This window comes from Theobroma umbraticum, unplaced genomic scaffold (assembly GCF_002168275.2).
Source record: "Theobroma umbraticum cultivar Fairchild unplaced genomic scaffold, ASM216827v3 scaffold_12.1, whole genome shotgun sequence".
Taxonomy (NCBI): Eukaryota; Viridiplantae; Streptophyta; class Magnoliopsida; order Malvales; family Malvaceae; genus Theobroma; species Theobroma umbraticum.
Window position 1 is genome coordinate 17,850 of NW_018397269.1, and position 14,147 is coordinate 31,996.

The 14,147-nt window shown below is 36.7% G+C and overlaps 1 protein-coding gene, 1 long non-coding RNA gene and 1 pseudogene across 3 annotated transcripts; 1 reads left to right on the plus strand and 2 right to left on the minus strand.

Annotated features, from left to right (window-relative positions):
• Positions 1-940: 940 nt before the first annotated feature.
• LOC110425886 (receptor-like protein kinase FERONIA pseudogene) lies at positions 941-2,402 on the minus strand (annotated as a pseudogene).
• Positions 2,403-7,207: 4,805 nt separating this feature from the next.
• On the plus strand, positions 7,208-12,206 carry LOC110425885 (putative disease resistance protein At1g50180). 2 transcript variants are annotated; one of them, XM_021440961.2, is made up of 3 exons: positions 7,208-8,585; positions 9,700-11,487; positions 11,797-12,206. In XM_021440961.2, exons 1-2 carry the CDS (start codon positions 7,565-7,567, stop codon positions 11,469-11,471), a joined length of 2,793 nt encoding a protein of 930 aa, XP_021296636.1. In that variant the 5' UTR covers positions 7,208-7,564; the 3' UTR covers positions 11,472-11,487; positions 11,797-12,206. The 2 variants fall into 2 exon arrangements, with proteins under 2 accessions (XP_021296636.1, XP_021296637.1); XM_021440962.2 differs by having other exon boundaries at positions 7,210-8,585; positions 9,700-11,483.
• LOC110425887 (uncharacterized) lies at positions 7,558-14,081 on the minus strand. Its single transcript, XR_002446074.2, has 3 exons — positions 13,565-14,081; positions 13,152-13,289; positions 7,558-7,696 (listed from the first exon to the last, which is right to left on the minus strand). It is a non-coding gene; the product is annotated as an uncharacterized LOC110425887 (long non-coding RNA).
• Between the last annotated feature and the right edge of the window lie 66 nt (positions 14,082-14,147).

The window sequence follows — 14,147 nt, forward strand, 5'->3', positions numbered from 1 at the left end:
TTTTAAAATTCTTGAATACTCTCCTGAGAAAAATTTCCTTAGGCTCCACTAGATGTGTTGGGAAGGCCTTCTGAAAACCTTCAATATTTAAATAGTGGAATAATAAAAAACAGAAAGAAAATAAGACAAGAATAATAATATAGGGAAATAAAATTAAATATGAAACGCATAATATTTTAAAAAAATTCAAATAAGCTCTTATACTTTTATTGCATTCAATCAAGTCCTCATATGTTTTATTTTGAGTCAAATAAGTTTTTATATTTTTATTTTAAGTCAAATAAGCATTTATAATTAATAACTGACTTAATAAAAATGTCATTTGTCATTCTATGTCACATGGCATTAACATTACATGCTGACATATCATAATTGAAATGCTAATTTAATATGATAATATAAGCATATAGCCTTTTTTACCTTCCACATCAACTTCATGTCAATGTCATGTTGATATAAAATAATATGTGATATTTTAAAAAATTACAAGTGACATTTTAACTAATGGCAATTAATAAATCACTAGTCATGAAAGCTTATTTGACTCATAGAAGTGTAGAGGTTTAATAGAATGTAATAAAAAAAATAAAAATTTATTTAAATTTATTTGAATAATTTAGAAGTTTATTTGAGCATTATACTAATATGAAATTAAAAATTATTTGTCAAAGTTAGGAAAATATAACACATGATTAATTGGTATTATTTTTTGAACTAGCGTCTCGGGATCCTAATATCTTCTTTAAGCATAATTACGCTCTCGAACCCAATCCTATTTCATAGATTGAATCTTATCTTTTTAATGAATTTAAGGCAAGTTTAGGATTTCATTGAGAATGATAAATTTAATTAAATAGTCAATCACACTTTAAAAAAAAGATTAATGACAATTCTTTCACTTGTCGGGCAAATGGGTTCTTGAACCCGTGGGCCGAGACAAAGAAGAAACAAGTAAGATCACATTTATATAGCAACTTAATTCCCAAGCTGTTGCAGTATTTGTGTTTTTTTGTAAGGACTCGCTTGGTAAGGAGGATAGAAAGGAAGAAGGAAGGGAACAGGAATTCCCAAGATTGTGACAACAAATGTGGTTATGAAACCTAACCATTAGGCTGAAAATTTTCATGAGAATGGTGCTCAGACTGCTATATCTCGTTCGAATAAGTCTCCATCAATACCGTGAACTAAAGTGATAATCTGACACCTCCACCTCCGAAATAAAAATCAGGAATAGCATAGTCAACGGATGCTTGAAATGATGCTTCTGGGTACACACATTCAGCATGAGGATTTATACTTTTCATTTCAGAGTCTGCTTTGTTTTGCAGCTCCAACACATGCTCTAGCATCACCTGCACTTCACCCATCGCAGGCTGTTCATTTCCCTTCTTGCCAATACAACTATAAGCTATCTCCACGAATTTCCTGAAACATTCTGGAGCTATCTTTCCTTTCAGATGCGGATCAATGATACGATGAATGGTCTCGTTTTCGATGCATGTGAAAATCAGATAAAGTGGAACGATTACCTCTCCACCACAAAGTACTTCAAACAAAAGAATACCAAAGGAGTAAACGTCAGATTCGTCCGTCACAAGATGATTCTGAAGCTGTTCCTCACCGATATAGCCTTCAGTAGTTTCAGTACCAACAAGGTCTTGCTCAATTTGTCTTAAAGCATTTGACATGGCAGGGGGACCAAACATGGAATACCCAAAGTCAGAGAGCTTAAAGCCCCATTCTTGATCCAAAAGAATATTGCTACTATTGATGTTGCGGTGAATTACCGCATGCTTTGCGCCAGCATGAAGGTAATGTAATCCTCGCGCTGCTCCAATGCATATCTTCAGCCTCTGTTTCCATGGGAGTGGATCACACTCGCCATGGAGATGATCGTAAAGTGTCCCTTTGCCTGAGTATTCATACAAGAGGATCATGTGATTTTTCTCATTGCAAAATCCAATGAGAGGCACGAGATTTGGGTGACGCAGTTGGCAAAGAAATTGCACCTCAGTTCGGAACTCTTGAACTCCTCCACCCATTATCAACTCTTGATCAAAGTTTTTGAAGCATTTGACAGCAACGGCCAAGGTTCCATCATCTATAATCCCTCTATAAATTGAACCTACATAACTGCCTTGACCAATAATCATGTCTTCATGGAAGTTTTTCGTAGCAGCCTTAATCTCAGCTAGTGAAAACTGACGACATAGTCCATCTGGAAGTGCCAGATATTGTTTCTTTGCTTTGTTCCCACCTAATTGGGACTTTATTTTGTGTGATGTTTGCTTAAAAACTTTGGAGAATGTTGTAAGACAATTGGAATGACTTCTCATGGTGGAAGTTTAGGATTTAGTAACTGGAGATTACAAAAAGAGAAAGCCAAAGGAAACAAATTTGGATTTGATCTTGTTTCGGTTTCATCTATCATCAAGTAGAAATCTGACTATATCATTTCAAGAGATTAACCTTGCATTAATTCAACGGTCATGCACATTTCCTGGCAGCTTCCACCTACATGCTGCATATTTACTACCGTTCCACTTTCCCACTGACCTTCCAAGAGTTGCCCAACTTTGTCAATAATAGCAGACGTTAGTTCACTCTGTCGAGTGTGATAAAAGGGAAATTTCACTGCACGGTGCACAATGGCCTTGGTCTTCTAAAAGAACGTTGGCATCAAGCCCCAAGCCGAGTTTTCTAGAGGGCCAAAACAACTACACTTGCGGGGAAAATCAAAATTGAAAAAAAAAGAAACTAAACACTTAATTTATGATTTGTAAAATGGTTTTGCAATGATATTCCGAGCTATTAGTTTTAATCAAATGCCATATTTGCATCTAAAAATGGAGAAAGAATCTGAAATAGTGTTACTAGAGGAAAAGTTAAGCGTAAGTGCAAGGAAAGGAGAAAGATCTAGCTCTGCTTCGGGAGACAAAAGGATTTAAGCTAAGATGATCTTGCTTGTTGAAGAGTATTGTGTTAGGTTTCAGCTCAATTACCAACATTTTTGTTTAACTCTAATAGTTTGAGCAACAAATCTAATAGTTTAACTCTAATGTTGTTTCGAGTAAAGATAGGTCGACACAGCATATCAGTGAACAAGTAGCTAAACCTAAAGCTCAGAGTAAGTAAAGATATTTGTTCTAACAATAAGTTCTTGATCTTGTATGCATTAATTTAGAAAATATACACAGCAAAGACTTAACAAGAAAGCTTTAAACAGTAGTTCGACACAAGATTACATGCTAATCATCTCATAAGTCATTCACTAGGTGCACAGCTTTCATAATTTGACAGAAAGTAAGCTGTTCCAATACAAAAATAGTCACAAATAGTCTTAAAGTTAATAGCATGAACTGATGAGGTTTTCAATGCAAGTCACAAATAGTCTTAAAGTTAAAGCAATTTTTTGAGCTATATTGCCTAATTAGTGGCAGTTGCAGTAGCAATATATTCTGCTTTAGCTGTTGATTGAGCCACAACATCTTGCTTCCTAGAATTCCAACTGAAAGCAGAATTCCCAAGGAAGAACACATAGCCAGAAGTGCTTTTGCAATCAATAAAGTCCTTTACATAATCACTGTCGCTAAAACCACGTAAACTTTCTTTTGAAACCCTGTTGTAACTCAAACCAAAATCCAAGGTGCCTTTCAAGTATCTTAAAACTCTCTTTGGCAGACTTGAAATGTTGAATTGAAGGAGTTTGCGTGAATCTTGAAAGGTAACTTACTAAGAACATAATGTCTTGTCGAGTGCCATATACACACAATAGACTCCCTATCAAGCTCCTACATAATGAAGGCTTGGTAAACTTAGGAAGATCACCAACATCAGCGTTAGCATTCTCAACCACAGGACAATCAACAAGTTTCCAACTCAACATATTAAACTTCTTGAGAATCTCAAAAATGTAATTTTTCTGAGAAAGGAAAATACCTTGTGAACTTTGATCAACCTGATATCTAAGGTAAAACTTCATTTTTCCCAAATCACTCATTTCAAATTCAGATTTCATTGCATTCTTGAATTACATGATGAACTTTCTTTAAAGACTTGTAACAAACAGGTCGTTTATATACAATGATACCATCAATTTCATTGTTTTATTGGCTTGTAAGACATATAAAGTAGGTTCATTCATACTTCTAAAGAACCCTTTTGAGGTCAAGTACGAGTCAATTTTGTTGTACAAGGATCTAGGGGCCTATTTAAGCCCATATAGAGCTTTATGCAATTTATACATGGGGTTGACCTTACTATTGACTTTTAATTCTTCAAGTATTTCAACAAAAATATCTTCATTTAAGTCCCCATTCAAGAATGCTGACTTGATGTTTAGATGATGGACATCCCAACCAAGGCATCTTACAATTGAAATAACCAACCTAATTGTCTTAAATCTAGCAACAGGTGCAAAAGTTTCTGTATAGTAGATACTCAGTAGTTGAGCCTTGTGTTTGTTGACAGAACCATTTGCATTGTATTTGGCTCAAAAAATCCACTTAATGTCAATGACATTCATGGACTTTATCCTTTCCACAAAGATCCAAGCTCTGTTTTTATTGATCATTTTCAGCTCATCCTACATTGCATCTTGCTAATGAACTTGATTCTTGACTTCATAATAATTTTTAGGATTTGAAATAGCCATATTGCATATATCGTATATGCTCTCCTAACTCCTGGAACCTCTAACAGCAAATTCAGTGTTATCACAATCATGATCAAATTCATGAATGACTTCTGATAATGACCCCAAACCAAGTATTCTGTGATCAAATTTCTCAACCAGGTTAAACTCCCAATTCCACCTTGCATTTTCATCAAATATGACGTCTCTTGCAACCTGAACCATTTTGGAGTTTACATTGAAGACCTTGTAGCCCTCGGCTTGCAAAATGTATCCCAAGAACACTCTAAGCTTTGCTTTAGGATCTAATTTTGTTCTTTTGACCTCTAGAACATGAAGATAACATATGCATCCAAAGACCTTGAGTTGGTCAACTGCTGGTTTAACTTTATACCATGCCTCATAAGGTGTTGAAGGGGATTCGAATCATGTTATGGCGGATCATACGCAACGAAGTATTAAAATTTTAATTCCTAAGTCGTAAATCACTTTAATTGAAATTAATTTAAAAAATCAATAAGAGAAACATTTTGACATATTTGAAAGTTTGATATCTGTTTTCTTTGACAGAGTCCTCTTTAGCTTTTCATTTTTTATTTTTGTATATTAATTAGGACTTATCAAACCATAACAACACAATTATCCTATCTCTAATGGTGATCCACACAATGTCTTCACTAAGAATATGTAAATCTCTAAATCAAAGTTTGTACTCGCAAACTCTCAACTTTAAACTTCCTTGTGTTTTTCTTTTTTATTATCATCCTATCTCAACACATAAGAAAATAAACAAAATTTTTGTGTACATTCAAAAAACTGTTAAAGGAATCTTTTATAGAGTAAATTGACCTAATTTATATCCAATAATCGGTCATTTGTTTTGAGTTTTCTTGGTAGGTTCGCATTTGAGGGGGGCAAAAAGGACAAAGTCACAAATACTGTTCCAATTATATGCGAAAGTGACAAATAGTAGTAAGAGCTCGTGAATTAATAGAGGCAAATAAATGTCTCAAAGATTCAGACAAGATGATTTTTTGCCCTTTCTGAGTTTTGTTAAGCAGACGACAGACGATGCCCTTTAGAATCACCCAACAGGAGACACGTGGTGGGTTTTAGCTAAGTTCTTTTCTTTTTTTACCAGCAAAATGAGCAGCATGCGCTGATTGCCCAAAAAGCACACAAAGGGAACGCGTCGGTTTGAATTCTGATCAGAAACCATGTTGCTAGAATCGTATTTGTTGACTCTCAGCAGCGAACAGTTTAGTTTCATGTCACATAATTTTGGTTGATCCCGATGGAGCTACAGATCTTGCCAGCATAGAGTGGGGCTAGTTTTAGACCTACAAAATCATGGCGGTGGCGGTGATGGAACTTTCATATATAGGCTGACCTCGTTTTAGCCCCGCCTTAATTATACGACTTTGTTGAGGCATTGAGTTTGTAGTTTGTGATATGCATTCACTTCACATTTCAATTCCTTTTGGTTAGTTCACCAAAACCCTTTCTCAATAATTCATGAATAAGAATGCACGTTGAGCAATTCATTAGTGGACCATCAAGTCCCCCCGCCCCACCCCACCCACCCACCCTCTTTTTTCCTAATTAGGATTAATTTTAAATCCAGTAAATCTCAAAATTTATGCATTTTGCTAAAAAAAAAACTGTAGTAATTAAGATTTATAATGTTTTAAAAAAAATACTAAATAGAATAGTAATGTGTGTTTAAGACAAGATATGAGTGGGCGGGAGACGAAGAAAAGTACAAAAATTGCATGAGCAGCAAAAATAACATCTCCCCAATGTGGGCAAACAAAGAAATTTTGGTTATATCAATGAATGCCAAAGCCCCTTTGTCATGTATAATGTGAGAATGGGAGGGTGACAACTGCAGGGTGAAATGCTAGCAATACCAAAATCCATCCCAACAAGAAAGAAAAGGGGAGAAGTCTAGTTGTTGCCAGTCTTTTGCCCAAAAATCATGGGACTCTAATTTTTCTTGACGTCCGATTCAAGGGTTAACTGGCTGAATGACATTGTTTTGTCAAGAATCTCCTGAACAATAAAATAATGGCTGAAAAGATAGGCCAATCATTAATCTTTATGGAAGTTGCTGGTAGCAGCTTTGATCTCGGCTGGTGAAAGACAGCTTAGTCCGGAAGAGCTAAACACCGTCTTTGAAGGAAATTCGTTTTTCCCCCCGTCTTATTGTGGATTTCATCTTCTTAAAAATTTCGGAGAGAGATGGAAGAGACTGTAAAGAAAAACTGATTTTTGAAGGTGTTCCAAGAATTCAATCTTGTACTGTTGGCTTGAATTTTGTTTATTATTTAACTGGAAAGCGGTCGGCACAAAAGGTGGACAGAACGTGATCAAATCCAATCCCCGTTCGTTCCCTGGTTGCTGCCATTCATAAAAAGTCAAAGCTCACACTTAAATCATTAAGGGTGAATGCTGGAATGGGACAAAGGCCATCAAAACGTAACTCGAAAAGTGGCATTGCCATAAACAATTCAGTTGGGAGACTGCCTTTTCTGGCCCACCACGCATTGCATTGCGTGGAAAAAGCAAGCAGCCTCGGGCCAATATCCTTCATTAAACAACCAAGCAAACAAAGCGACGACCCTTGACTTAATTGATGCCGTTGGATCTCGATCTTTGGTTTTTAAAGTTCTTTTTTATTATTATTGCCAAATGGTTTTCACAGAGTTAACTGGTTTTGTCAAGCACTGATCGGCAGTCATTATGTTGTGCAGAACAGCACATTTTCTTTGGTAAAGCAGACAGAAGTTTCATTTGAACTTCAGTCCCTCCATAGATGAATTTCTGTTCCACTGAGTCATTTCCCTAATATAAACTTTGCCTCTGTTCTCTTCGCAACACCTGCAAATTTTTAATGGCTTCCTTACCAAACTAGCCTAAAGGAAGCATAACATGGCTGAGTCCGTGGTGTCTTTTCTTGTAGAAAGGCTTGCCGACCTACTTATTCAGGAGGCTTCACTGCTATGGGGAGTAGAGGATCAAGTAAGGCAGATGCATATCGAACTAAAACGGATGCAATGCTTCCTGAAAGACGCAGATAAAAGACAAGATGAAGATGAGAGTGTTAGAAACTGGGTTTCAGAAATAAGAGATGCTGCTTATGATGTTGAGGATGTGATTGACAATTTTATTGTTAAATTTGCATCCAAGAAAGGTGGAAAAATCCGAAATACCGTTATCCAAGGCAAGGAACTCCATAATCTTGCATCAGAAATTGAGAGGATCAAATCTAGAATCTCTGACTTGACCAGAAGTTTGCAAACTTATGGAATAACTGCAAGAAAAGGAGAGGGATCTAGCTATGCATCAGAGAGGCAAAGGCAGCTGAGATGGTCTTACTCCCATCTTGTCGAAGAGCATATTGTTGGGTTCGACGAGAACATAGCGGTACTGATCAAGAAGTTGGTGCCTGAAGAGGAGCGTTGCCGCGTGGTGTCTATATGTGGAATGGGAGGTCTAGGGAAGACCACCCTAGCTAAGACCTTATACCATCACGCAGATATCAGGAGACACTTTGAAGCTTTTGCTTGGGCTTATGTATCTCAACAATGCAGAAGAAGAGATGTTTGGGAAGGAATTTTGCTAAAGCTTATCACCCCGTCTAAGGAGGAGAAGGAAGAAATTTTGAGAATGAGGGATGATGAGTTAGCAAAGAAGCTTTATAAAGTTCAGCTACAGAAAAGATGTTTGATTGTAATTGATGACATTTGGACCACTGAGGCATGGGAGACTCTACAACCTGCTTTTCCTAAAGAAACAACTGTTGGTAGCAAAATATTGCTTACAAGCCGCAACAAAGAAGTAGCTTTGGGTGCTGATCTGAGTCGATTTCTTCATGAACCACAGTGTTTAAATGAAGAAAAGAGTTGGGAGCTATTCCAAAGGAAAGCATTTCCATGGAAACACGAATCAGGTAGTTTATTATTCTGTTACTCATACTCCTAGAGATTTAGATTCCCGTAGTCTTTGATTGCTTAAGCCATGATTCTGCCTTTTGGTATCTGCTTTGCCTAAGATCTCTGTCTTATCTGAAGCCATTCTTTAGGATGTTGCAGTATATGATAATTGAACTTTGGATAAAGAAAAAGAAAAGTACATAATAACTACTTAAACTATTGTTATCACCATTGCTAACCTAACAATTGCCAGAACCAATACTTTACATTACCCTTTCTGGGTTTTTTTAACAAAAATTTAGCATGGTTCAACACTAGGAGCTTAATTTGAATTGTATAGATGAAGCTCCAGCAGATCATATTTGAAGCCAAGTGCATTGACTAGGTTCATACTAAAGCTATAGGAACAAGATGGTTAATATTTCAAGCCAAGCATTGAGTAAGATTAACATCATTGAATTTACAATTACTGGAAGCACAGCAATGACCATGATAACCAAAATCAAGAGGCAAAGCCATAAACTAAGCAAGATTAAAGTAGACACTAGGAAGGAATTGGCAATAAAAGTCAAAAAGGCAACTGCTGGTTCAACGGGAATGGTATACATAAAAATTTATACCATACTAGTCATGGCCAAAAAATTAAGTACATTTTCCTTTCAGCAGTATAATAATTCCCCACACACATGCTTTATGTGTAAATATTTAATTCCCTTTGAACATACATGTTCTGTTCCTAAATTTTGCATTGTTACGACCATCCTTCTTTTTCTCCTTTCTTTTCTCCGATATACATTTTGTGATAATTTACTACGTCTCATACCATACACAAGAAACTTTCCTAATTGGTATCCCTTCGTGAAGCATGACAATCTAGGGATAGACAATCTTTTCTTTTTTCTGTTTTGTCTGTTTTTTGAAGAAGAGAAGGATCAGAAAGCCTTGGATTCAGAATCCCCACCCCAATGATAATTCCACCCTAAACAACTAATTAAAGCCCAAGTGGCAAAATGAATGATTATTGGGGAAAGCACCTGGTTGTATATCTCTGATTCATACAAGAAACAGAAAATTTTCTAATTTTTCTTGTCTTATTTAGATCTTTTTATTTCTTTTGTCTTTCTTTTTCAGGCTTTACAGTCAACAAAGATATGGAGAATTTAGGGAGGGAAATGGTGGGGAGTTGTGCAGGTTTACCGCTAGCTATTATTGTGCTTGGTGGGCTTTTGGCAACAAAAGAAACAGTGAATGAGTGGGATATGGTGCACAGGAATATCAAGTCCCACTTAGCAAGATCTCAAGGACGTGGAGAACAAGCTAGACTATCTGAGGTATTGGCTTTAAGTTACCATGAATTGCCTTACCAGCTGAAACCATGCTTCTTATATTTGAGTCAGTTTCCAGAAGATTTTGACATCCCAACAAAGAAATTAGTTCAGCAATGGGTTGCAGAAGGCATCGTATCCTCACAAGATGAAAAGGAAGTAGATGGAACCATGGAGGAAGTCGCAAAAAGCTACTTACGTGACTTGATAAATAGGTCCATGGTTCAATTGGGAGTGAGGGGCTCAACAGGAACAATCAAAACTTGTCGCCTCCATGACCTTATGCGTGACCTATGTCTGTCGAAGGCCAAACAAGAAAACTTTTTCGATATCATTGATCATGCGGATGGAAACAAAACTAATGGTGATGTTCGATCTTCTGGATATTCTAAAACAATGTCAGCAAGCAGAATTCGCAGGTGTGCCATCCATTTGAGTCATGTTCAAGAACCTGTTTTGCCAGAATACCAGAAAAATCCCAACCTTAGGTCCTTATTCTTTTTCCGTCCAAAAAAACATAGATTACATGATGGACGGCTTTTGAAATCTGTGTTTGACAAATTCAAATTGCTTAAAGTGCTAGATCTTGAAGGAATTAAAGGACTTGATGAGAAGTTACCAAAAGATGTAGGAGCTCTAATTCAGTTGAGATTTTTAAGTTTGAAGAAAACACGAATAAGAGAATTACCATCATCTCTGGTCAATCTGGTTGGCTTGCAGACGCTGAACTTGCAAACCATTGATAAAGTGTCATGGGAATCAACTGTACAAGTGCCAAATATGATATGGAAGATGGACCAGTTGAGACATCTATATCTGCCTAAGTGGTGTGGTAACGTTACAGATAAGTTAACGTTGGCTAATCTGAGCAACTTGCAGACTCTTGCAAACTTTCCTGCTAATAAATGTGATGTTAGGGATCTTCTCAGATTGACCAACCTCCAGAAACTTGTTCTGAATGACCCTAGACACTTTGAAACGTTTGTTGAAATCTTTGAACCTCCAAATAACACATTGCAATACCTCATGTCCCTGTCTTTAAAAACTGACCTCCTTTCCTTTCCCAATAAGGTAGTTAATTTAAGGCGACTATTATCTGGCTGCCCCCGTCTTTCCAAGCTGCATGTAGAAGGGAGAATAGACAACTTACCCAAAAACAATCAATTCCCTTCATCTCTCACCAAGTTAACTTTATGGGGATCTAGACTTGGTGAAGACCCAATGGAAGCTCTTGGGAAGCTGCCTTACTTAAAGTACTTCAGTGGATGGGAAGTATTCATTGGAAAGAAAATGATTTGCTCTAAGGACACTTTCCCTCAACTCAAAACTTTACTTCTTCGGGGGTTGCCCAATTTTGAGGAGTGGACAATTGAAGAAGGAGCTATGCCTACTCTAAGTCGTCTGGGTGTTTCAGATTGCTACAAGTTGAAAATGGTTCCAGATGGGCTGAGGTTCATCACTACCCTCCGAGAACTAGAGATTAGGTGGATGTCTAGAGCATTCAAAAGTAGTCTCGAGGAAGATGGGGAAGATTTCTACAAAGTCCAACACGTGCCTTCCATTGTGTTTTCGAACTAAGCCAAAATTATGGTAGGTGAGTCTAGACAATTAATGGTAATATATTTATTCATTATTAGGTAGATTTAATTTGCATGTTGACAATGTCATCCTCAAGACCTTTCATACGTGCGTTGCTTATCGGTTGTATTCTATGCTTGCAATCATTTCTTCTACAAGTTGCCTTTCACATCATATTTTTCAATTACACTCCTAGAGCTCATCGTTGTGTTGAATTTCATGAAGTTTGTCAACATAACCTGGAAACAAGGATCCTATGTTCTTCTTTTGTCAATGTACATAGGAAATTTGGAGATTGACTATTATTTTTCTGCTATATAAACAGATCCTTTTTGCTGCTGGAACTTGGAATTTCAACTGGCAAAGTTTACTCTTAAGGGCCAGATTTTCTCATCAACTTTTCTGTGATTGGCATGAAATTGTTACTGTTATTAGATGTTGCAAGAAACAAATTAGAGATTGGATTTGCAGAAGACACACCTGTTCAGCTTGTTTCCAAAGCTAATGCCTATGTTGTCTAGGATGGAGTTTGTAATTTTCATAAGATTGATATGAGTCTTTATGAGAGTATGAAGACTGATTTCGGACTTATTACTTTATCTTTTGTTCTATATGAATTGTAGTATTATCGTCTCGTTGTTAGGACCCTTGTGATCTATTATAGCTGTTGTTTCTTCTTTTTGGATTATGACACTTTCATTTATCCAATAAAAAAAAGGAAGTTCTACTTTCATAGCTTTTCCTACCATCATTTCGTTTTGGAAACATTATCCACTATTATATTTGCTACTCTCATTTCTTTAATTTTTAATTTCAGTCAAGTGTATAGAGTTATAAATTTGATAGTTAGTTGTGACAATATAGTAGATAATACTATATATAACACCTGCTTCTGTAAGTTATTCACTTTATTGGCTTTGTGCTAGAGATCTATATACATCCAACCATCATGTATAACTTTGAACAATGTGCCTTGTCAAAGATGATTGAAGCAAAACAAAAAACCTCCGGCGAGAAACAGTTGTGGATTTCACCTGCAGCAAATTCCTAATGCTGCTAGATGTTGACATGGATCTCTAGGTTTAGACTCCTATCTCCGGTCTACTGTTTACTCTAGAATGAAAAATTTTTATGTTCAAATGTTCAGAAGTTCATGGAAGCTGTTATACAAATCCTGATGCTTTTAAAATTGGAAGGAGCAAGAGGATGTAGAGTTCTTGGGCTGAAGCAGAGTTTTTCTTTACTGAGAAGGCAATATCTCTCAAAACTGTTTGTTTTCTGTGTAAGACTATCCCTTGTTATCTAAAATTTTCAAGTGTCCTGCTTTTTTCGTGGTTAAGACTTCTGTTACTATCTTTTTGTCTTCCAGCATTAAAGTTATATAGTATCACTTCCTTCTGCACACTTGATTTAAGTGCTTGTTGGCATTGACCAACTAAATGGATAAAAAGCTTATTAGTCACCAGACATAAAGCAGAATAGGGATCTTTATCAAGCAAATTAACTGGCGTTTTCTGTATGTGGTCATGACAACATCAAGCCTCATAACAAACCGCATAGATGCTAGGCTGCCATAGGTGAATATCATGCATAACTACAAACACACGCAATTCATCAGATACCCCGCTAGAGAATAAGAATCATTTAATCTCGCTTCACAGATAAGACTTACGAACTAACCTCGTGAAAAGGAAATCTCTCCAGACCTGAAGCCAGCCCTTTAGTCAGCGTGAGTCTCCTCCTTCATTCGATATGGAGAGGAGTTTTGAGCTACACAAAGTTTGGGACTCTAATCCTTTGCGCTCTGATGGTGGCAGCCTAATAAAGACATGAAGCTACTTCAATTTGCAATCTCAGATTCGAATCAAGCAAAGCAAGAAATAGAAACGCAACAAGAAAGGGAATGATTTTGGCAAATTCAACTAGTGTCCCAAAATGCTATCCATATTAAAAAGCAAGCGAAAGCAGCACTAGCATTCACTCCACAACCCAAAATGCAACTAAACTCGACTAGGAATAGAAGCTGCAACTCCTTATTTGAGACAGCTCCAAAAGCATATTAATCCTATTCAAACAAAACATCAAACACCTACCCTGCAAGTGCAAACAAGCGAAATTTTTACCGCCATCCCCTCAGAACCAAGCAAGCAACAAATTTTAAGCCAACCCATGAGCCATAAAATTTTTCTCTCTTAGAAAATGCAACAGTTCGACCACCTCAAAGTTATTAACTTGGTAAGTCTATTTGTTGTTCTTAAGCCCCTACCAGCTGTTCTCATAACCTACAACAATACGGCAACAGGCAAAGACAGAGATATAGTGGCAAGAAACCAGTGGTGACTGGGAATTAAGTTAGAAATGCAAGACTTTTGGGGAATAAGTTTTCGAATTACTGTTGTTAGATAAAAAAAAAAGGGTCATCAAATTCCCCCACGACAAGTTCATTTCAAGGCCAAAAACTGAGTAATGTTTAATGGCTTCTTGGACAACCCCAAAGATGACAAAGCGGCTTATTGTAGGAAGAAGCTGAAAAATCTTAGCAGCAATTAATTATGTTTCGATCGACTGCAAGGATTAATAATGATTAATCCAAGTAGTAATTAATGAATTTCAAACCTGTTACACAGTGCGCATTCAAAATGAGAAAGCAAACTTAATGAGTTGTTCCTCTTGAAA

Bases quoted from the DNA above. Each gene is read 5' to 3' on its own strand.
- LOC110425885 (XM_021440961.2), top strand. From the start codon at position 7,565: ATGGCTGAGTCCGTGGTGTCTTTTCTTGTAGAAAGGCTTGCCGACCTA. The intron at 8,586-9,699 runs GTAGTTTATTAT...TTTCTTTTTCAG, and splicing joins TCCATGGAAACACGAATCAG to GCTTTACAGTCAACAAAGAT.